The following is an 8,433-nucleotide window of genomic DNA, read 5'->3' on the forward strand; positions in this document are numbered from 1 at the left end:
AAAGAAATAGCTAAGAATAGTTAATTTATCTTAAAAAAATATATAATACACAAAATAATTCTTAAAAAAAAATCTGTACAGTATCTCCAACTACCCACTTTCTTCTTAATTCCCAGAGGGTGTATGTGCTCGCCAGAAAAGCAGAGAGGAGGCAGTACCCCCTAGTGGGGCATGGCCACACCATAATCCCTTCTCCGTTTCTCCGTCCTGCCAGGATTTTAGGCATGCACACAGGACTCAGACTGCAGTTGGCTGTGTGGGGTCTGGCTCCTCTTAACCACTAGGGCTACAGCGTGGACCAACATATCTACTTGGATGTCTTATTTTATTTTTTAAAATAATGATTTTATTTAACTTTTTAATTTCAATTCGACCAGATAGGGACATGAGAGAAAGAGAGCAGGAAAAGTGAGAAAGCAAATCGCCGTATGTGGGATTTGAATCGCAGTTGGCCATGTGGGAGTCCAATGCCTTAACAACAACACCTACTGGACCCATCTACTTGGATTTTTTTAAAGGAATTATTTATTTAATTAAATTAATTAATTTATTTAAATTTGACCAGTGAGTGAGAAAGGAGAGAGAGAGAGAGAGCGCGCGAGAGTGCAAGCCACCAGGTCCCACCACGCCACCTGCTGGTCCCCTCTGCTTGGGTGGTTTAAGAGGCAGGTCAGTGCCAGCAGGTGGCGCAGTGGCTAAGGTGCTGGATTCCCACACGGCCGACCAGACCAGTTTGAGTCTGGACCTGGCAGTCTGAAAACCACTCCAGGCCTGTGAGCCTCAAATCCTGAGAATGGAGAAGGGGCTGCAGTGTGGCCATCCCCTCTGGGGGGCAAATTCTCGTTCCCTCGCTCTCCTCTTTCATCAGTGAGCACATACACTCCATGGAAAACCCTCCTCTCAAAAAGCAACCAACAAACCAACAAACCAGGAAACCAAAACCCAGCTCGGGGCCAGTGTGTAGTATTGGGGTTAGGGTGGCTAGATCCTACACGGCTGAGCGGTTTGTCCTAGACCTGGTGGTTTTAAAAATCACGCTGGTCACGTGTGTCTACGCGTGCTCAAAATCTAAAGAGAATGCAGAAAAGGGTGATCTCTTTCTGTCTGGCAGGCAAGCACATGGGACCTATCGTAAACTAAAGTAGCAGCTTAGACTCAGCCATACCCAAAATAGCATTCTCCCTTTTTTCTAATACCTTTCTTTTTAACAGGCACTGAGTTATTCAAGTCAGAACGACCCAGAGAAACCTAAGATACTTTCATTTTGACCTGTTGGGGAATGGTCAGTTTTCTCCAACTGCATTATCAAAGTCTGTGCCACCTTCACGGCTCACCTGTACTGGTGCAGTCACCTCCTCACCTCCAGTTCAAGCCTGGCCCTCTTCACTTAGATGGATGTTTTTGAAAACCCAGTCTCATTCACGATTCTCATCTACTGAACTCTTCAAAGGCTGCTAAGAAAAAGGCCCCTTCCTTGCTCTAAAAGGCTGAGTGTCCTTATCTCCTCTACCTTCCGCCCCACCTCCCACCCTTCCGGTTTTCTTAGCTTATCTTCACCTAGGTCGCCTTGAGCCCTCCTCCTGGACTACTCCCACCCTCCGCCTGCTTACATTCAGGGGTCATTTCCAGGGTCATCTCTGTCCCTGACTCCGATGATTACACACTCCATTTCATCAGGCGTCTTGTCTTCCTAATACTGAGACAGAGCTAACTTTACATGCACTTGTTTTTAAAGAATTATTTATTATTATATATTTTTAAAATTTGACCAAAGAGAGAAACAGAGGTAATGTGAAAGCAAGCCACCAGATTTGGGACTCAAACTGTGGTCGGCCACATGGGAGTCCAGAGTCTCGATCACCGTACCACCTGCTGTCTCTACATGTATTTGTAACTTGTCTTTTCCTGTGGATTTAAAATTCATTGGTCTAGGTACCAGCAGTTGGTGTAATGACTACTCGACTATGGTTTGAGTCCTGGACCCGGGGGCTTAAACTCACGCCGGGCGCCTGTGCATGCGTGCCCAAGATCCCGAGAGGAGAATGGAGAAGGGATTGTGGCATGGCCATGCCTCTGGGGGTGTGTGTGTGATTTCTTGCTTTCTGTCTCTCTGTCTCTGTCTTTCTGGAGAGTGCATGCATCCTATGGCAAAGGCCTCTCAAAAAAAAAAAAAAAGGAAAATAGCAGAGGGCTGGACTCCCATGTGGCAACCACAGTTTAAGTCCTGGACCTGGCAACTTCCTCTCTCTCACTCTGTCCATCTCTGGTCAAATTAAATAAAGTTAAATAAAATAATTATTACCAAAAAAAGGGACCAGCAGATGGCCTAATGGTTACATTGCTGGACTCTCACTTAGTTGACCGAGGTGTGAGTCCCAGAATGGTGACCTAACACTCACACTGGAGGGCTGCCATGTGGTATGGTGGTTAAAGGCACTGGACTCCCACATGGCCAACTGCAGTTCAAGTCCTGGACTTGGCAGCTTGCTTCTCACTGTCTCTTTCTCTCTCTCACTCTGTTCTTATATGGTCAAATTAAAATAAAGTTCAATAAAATAATTAAAAAATAAAGACTCACGGGGGGAGGGAGCCAAGATCCTGAGAATGGGAAAGGGAATAGAGAAGGGATTGCAGTGTGACCATCCCTCTGGGGGCTATTTCTCCCTTTCTGTCTCTCCAGTGAGGGCATGTGTCCTATAGCAAAAATCTTAAAAACAAACACAAAATCCTTGACATTTTCTCATTGGGGGAGCTGGCAGGTGGTATGGTGATTAAGGGCACTGGACTCCCACGTGGCTGACTGCAGTTTGAGTCCTGGACCTGGTGGCTTGCTTCCTCACTTTCTCTCTCTCTCTCATTTTGTCCCTCTTTGGTCAAATTAAATTAAAATAATAAATGAAATTAAGTAAGAAATAATTCTTAAAAACATTTAATTGGCTTGGTTGTGTTATCACCAGTGTCTAGTAATCTCCTGGCCCACAAATACTCTACAAATAGTTCCCGCAAGAATGTCTCATCACTGCCAGCCCATAAACACCAAACCTACAAACAAGGTAAAACATTTAAAAATGCCTCCACACACATCTGGCCCTCCTCTTTCCTACAGAACCATGCTCCGGAGCATAATGTGGCGGTTTGGTTGATGCCTCCAGGCTAAGGGGACCCGGCTGGTTCTTTCAGACCCGAGAAGCTTTAGTTTTGCCATCAGCGGTCACCACTGTGCGAACTAAATGAAGGCTGAGCCGACTCCAAATGAAAACACCTTCACATATGCCCCCAGAGAAGCTTGGAACACAGGGATTAAAGAAAACGCTTGTTTCCACTGTGTTTATTACTAATATAAAAAAATATTAAAAAGAAAAAAATTCTCGGTTTCCAATGGCTCTCATTCCTCCCTCCCACACAACTCCTGACCCATTTCCTCAGGATCAGTTCAGAACTGCACCTGTGCACTGCCGTTTTCACAGAAGACTCAGTGCCGGGACGTAGGGGACGCGGGTTGGAAGAGGGCGACAGTACTGTCCAGGCTCCACCCTAAGACAGGCCGGGTGCAGTCACAGGGTCCACGCGGACGGGCCGGAGGCCTCACAATGACGAGACTAAGGGGCTGCAGAGGACCTGGGTGGGACGGGCCTACTGAAGGCTTCACAGGACTCTCCTGGGCCTGTGGGACCCAGTCACCGGCCGGGGCCCCGGGCGAAGGGTGGGGAGCAGGGAGGCAGTCTCATGGCAAGTTTCACAGTTCTCAGTGGTGGGAGGCGGGGAAGTCCAGAGGGCACCGAGCCTCCCTTGTTTTGGCAGGAAAGCTTACGCCAGTGCTGGAAGTCACAACAATGCCACGACACCGAGGAAGGCTACGAGGGGTTGCAGTCCACAAAGCACAGTGACGCAGACCACAGCCGTGGGATCATGCTGCCAGGGAGAGCGGCCTCTCAGGAGGTAATTCCAGATCACCCACACCTGACCCAGCTCAGACACCCTGGCGAGTCTCACGAGCGGCTGACAACACCCAGGGTAGGGAGTGTCACACAAAAAGGACTTCAGTAGCTCTGAGGGAACGGTAGGCAACGGCTCCAGGGCTCTCAGGAATGGCGGGCGATACCGGGGTGGGCGAACGGATGCACAAGAAACAGCACCAAAGAGGCCCCCTGGTAGCGCCACCTGGTGAGGGAGTGGAGATCCAGGAGGGGTTGGAGGGCGCCAAGGTGGGTCCCAAAGGAGTCTCCGGAGTCCGGATCAGAGTGTGCGCGCTGCAGCAGTGAGGGACAGCTCTGCACTCCAAGTGGGGTGGCGGCAGCCGAGGCTGAGTATGTCACTCACAGTGGCTACCACAGGCGGAGGGGTCCGTGGCCACGAGGTCAGAGCGCTCCTTCCAGCGGACAGGAAGGCACAGGCTCACAGAGGGGGTCCGTTGACGCCCGGGTGGTAGAAGGCACAGAGGTCCTCATAGCGACAGTGGCCCTTTTTGGCGAAGTGTCGGCAGAAGGGGCGGGCAGGTTTGTCTGTGAACGAGAGCAAACTGCAGTTTAAAACCGAGTAAGAACGAAAACAAACATAATGAATAGCAGAAATGGGCCAGTGGTGGCATAGTGCTTAGGGGACTCTCACAGGGCGGGCTAAGGCTGGAGCCTCTCCCACGCCCCAAACCGCCCCCCAGCACACGCACCCTGCAGCAAAAACCTTAATAAACAAGCAAACAGCAGAGCTAGAGGTCAGATGTCCCACCCCTACCATTGCCAGGCAATTCGGAACGGCAATCTTCTTCCTGGAGAAAATCATTCAGGGCCACTCCTACCCTCAAAGGAAAAGGGGGCAGCCCAAACTCACAGGCTAGGGGGGTCAGGTCACCTGGGTATTAATGTGTGCACAGGCATAATAAAATGGACCTCACCTTCCATGACCTGGGGGCCGTCCTTGGGAGGGCAGGTATTCCTGATAAGAGACCAGCTTTTGAGCCTTCGAGGGTTTCGCTGCTCTTTGTGAAAACTTCCCCTGGAGGGGCTCCCATAGCCAGGGCCCGGAAAAGGAAGTTCTGCATTGATTCCCCACCAACCACAACCATATAGGCCAGACCTGGGCCCGGGGTCTCCCCGAAGTGGACCTCTTCCTCGGGGAGGAGGTGGGAGACTCAGCAGTGGTGGGATCATCAGTCCCCTCGGTCCTAGAGGACCTCGGTAAAAAGCTGCAGACGAGAGAAAAAGACAAGGCAAGGTGACCAAGGGGCAGCTTAACCTGATATGAAAGCCCTGGTTTTTGCCTCTTTACTGCAGTCCAGTGTCCAAGAAGATACACTAATTTTAAGTGCTTAACTCAATTACAAAGTAAACACACCTATTTCCACCACCCAGGTGAGGAGATAGCACCTAATTAGCACTTCAAAGACCCCCTGCCCCTCCCCCCACGCCCTCCCTCCTCCCGGGGTAACCACTATCCTGACTTCTAGGCCATGGGTTAGTTTTGCCTGTTTTGGAACTTTGCATAAATGGAATCATACACTCTGCATTCTTTTGTGTCTGGCTCCTCTGGCTCAACATCGTGTGATTCATCCGGGTGCCCGTAGCGGTTCGGCCATTTTCACTGCAGTGCAGTATCCCAACGCATGCACACACAATTTATTTATCCACTCTACTGGTGATGAACATGTGGGTGCGATCCAGTTTGGGGCTATAAGGAAAAATGCTGCTATGAACATTTTTATACAGGCCTTTGCCACACATATGCATGCATTCCCGTCGAGTAAACACACAGGAGAGCGTTGCTGTGTCACAGGGTGTATGTATGCTCAAGCTTAATAGAGGTCTTCAAACTTCATTTTCCCAGAGTGACTGCCAATCTGCACTCCTACCAGCAGTTGTCCCATAGTTTGAACGCTTGGTACTGTCGTTCTGGTGAGTGTGAAAGTGGTGGCGTCTTTGTTTTTGTTATTGTAGTCAAAAACACATATTTACCATGTACACTATTTAAGTGTACTGTTCAGTACCATTAAGTAGATTCATACTGTTGTGAAACAGATGTTTTTATCTCACAAAACTTGAACTGCATTTATTAAACAATTCCCTTTCCTCTGTGCCCCTACCATTTCCTCCCCCCCTACCATTTTTACTGTTTCTATGGATACTTAAGATCCCTCAAGTAAGTGCAATTATAGGTACTTGTCTTTCTGTGACGAGCGTATCTCACTGATAAAGTCCTCGAGGCTCACCCAGGCTGTAGGAGGTGGCAGCCCTTTCTTCCTTCATAAGTATGAGTGGCACTGCAGGGGCGGTGCAGCACATTGAGTCTATCCACTCCGCTGATGATAGAAATTCGGGAGGCTTTAACCTCCTGGATACTGTGAATAGTGAGGCGATGAGCACGGATGTGAAATACCTGCTTTTAATTATTCCGGATATATACCCAGGAGTGGGACTCTCAGACCACAGGGCAGTTCTGGTTTCAAATGTTTAAGGAACCTCCATACTGTTTTCCACCGTGGTTACACCATCAACAACCCTGCCAATAGTGCCTTAGTTTCAAAGTGTTTTTACTTAGCATTTATTTGACAAATTTATTTCATGTCAAGTACTTGTTCTCCTGTTTTTGGCCCATCTGGGTCTCTATTTTTATAAGGTATCTGTTTTGGTCTTTGGCTAATTTTTCTAATGGGTTGACTGAAATAATATTACATACAAGTTCTACTGGTCATACTCCCTACAATGTTATATGGCTTTCTAGTAATTTCTTACTGGTGTCATTTGACTAAGAGAAATTTTTTTTTTTCCGGACATGTTTTTTTGCTATAGGGTATGTGCGCTCGCCAGAAAGAGACAGAGATACAGAAAGCGAGAAATCAGCCCCCAGGGGGGATGGCTACACAGCAATCCCTTCTCCTCCATTCTCCTCTTGGGATCTTGGGCACGCACGTGCATGTGCCTGGCGTGAGTTTAAGCCACTGGGTCTGGGACTTGAACCGTGGTTGACTACATGAGAGTCCAGCGACATAGCGATTATGCCAACTGCTGGTCCCAGAAATTTATATTTTCGAATGTAGCTCAATTGTCAATATTTCCTTTATGGTTAGGTATGTGTATTTCTTGCCTGTTTAAGAACTTTTAGCTACTCTAAATGAAAATACATATACTTTCTATAATTACTCTTTCACCTTTTATATTTAGACCTATAAAACACCAGAATTGATATCAGTATATGGTATAAGTAGAAAGTCAAATTTCATTTTTTCCCACTTACATATCCAATTGGTCCAGAATCATTTACTGAAAAGATCACCTTTTCACTTCCGCCATGGTCATAAATGAAGTATCCACATATGTGTGGGCATTACTGAACTCTACATGCTGTCCTATGGGTGTATACGTCTATCGTGCCAGGTCATACCACCTTAACTGCTATACCCTTACAAGGAATCTTGATATTTGGAGTAAATCCTCCCACTCCGAAATGGTCTTGGCAGTCTCTCACCCAGATCCTCCACGTTTCTATGTAATAATGCAGAATGTGTATTTCCCAAAAACATTTTAGGGCTTCTGAATGGAAATGCACTGAATCTGCGGATCCACTTAGGAAGAACTGACATTTTTAGGACACCGGGTTTTCCACTCTAGAATCCCTGAGCTTTTGAGTTTTTGTCCCTCCCCGGTTTCACTCCCTCCCCTGCTCTCTTCTCCAGAACCTAATACAAAGATCAGGGTCCCTTTCTCCTCACCTGACCTAGGGTCACCAGGCTTTCCATTGGCCATGGGGGGAGGGCCCAGAAGGCTGGGTGGTCCTAGGAGCAGACAGGAAAATACGGTCCTCAGATGGATTTAAGTACTGATGATCCTGTGAAGTGTTTTCTTCTACTGCGCGCTCCTTACTTCAACCAATAGTCAGATTTATTCTCTGCAGTGTTACACGCTCTCCCCCCCTATAACTGCCCTTCTGTCTTCAGAAAGTGAAGACTCCATCAAACGCGACGTTACAAACTACGTTCTTTCCCTTACAACGTTGCTATCCAAAACAGCACAGGGGCTTCCAGAAGTAACCCGATTCCTCACCTTAACTGCTGGCCAGCCAGTTTCCTCTTCCCTCTCCCCGGGGGGTGTCTAAAGATGGCTGCACTCCCACCTTGCGGGTGAAAGTCTGGTCACGAACTGTCATCTCAGACAGGGAACCGCAACACCGGTCCGGCTCGGCTCCCCCCGCACCCCCGGTCCGGCTCGCCCCCCCCGCCGCTCTGCGGCTGCGCACAGGAGCTCTCTGGCCATCCCTCCCCTGCCTCCTCCAAGCCAGATGAGGGAAGGTTCACTAAGAGGACTCCAGTTCGAGGCTCCACCGGGGCGCCCCCCGCCCAGCGCGTGCGCCCTTCCTCCTTCCGCCGGCGCCCCTCCCGTCCGCGCCCGCGCCCGCCCCGGCTGCCGGGCCCGGGCCCGCCCTGCCCCAGCCCCTCACCGACGG

The 8,433-nt window shown here is 49.0% G+C and overlaps 1 protein-coding gene across 1 annotated transcript; it reads right to left on the reverse strand.

Annotated features, from left to right (window-relative positions):
* Positions 1 to 3,757: 3,757 nt before the first annotated feature.
* On the reverse strand, positions 3,758 to 7,802 carry PRR3 (proline rich 3; the record flags this gene model as incomplete). Its single annotated transcript, XM_027770972.1, has 3 exons — positions 3,758 to 4,502; positions 4,892 to 5,182; positions 7,703 to 7,802. Coding segments are annotated over 3 exons (498 nt in total), but the record flags the coding sequence as incomplete, so codon positions are not given.
* Between the last annotated feature and the right edge of the window lie 631 nt (positions 7,803 to 8,433).

The sequence above is a fragment of the Tupaia chinensis genome, unplaced genomic scaffold (assembly GCF_000334495.1).
Source record: "Tupaia chinensis unplaced genomic scaffold, TupChi_1.0 Scaffold000176_1, whole genome shotgun sequence".
NCBI lineage: Eukaryota > Metazoa > Chordata > Mammalia > Scandentia > Tupaiidae > Tupaia > Tupaia belangeri.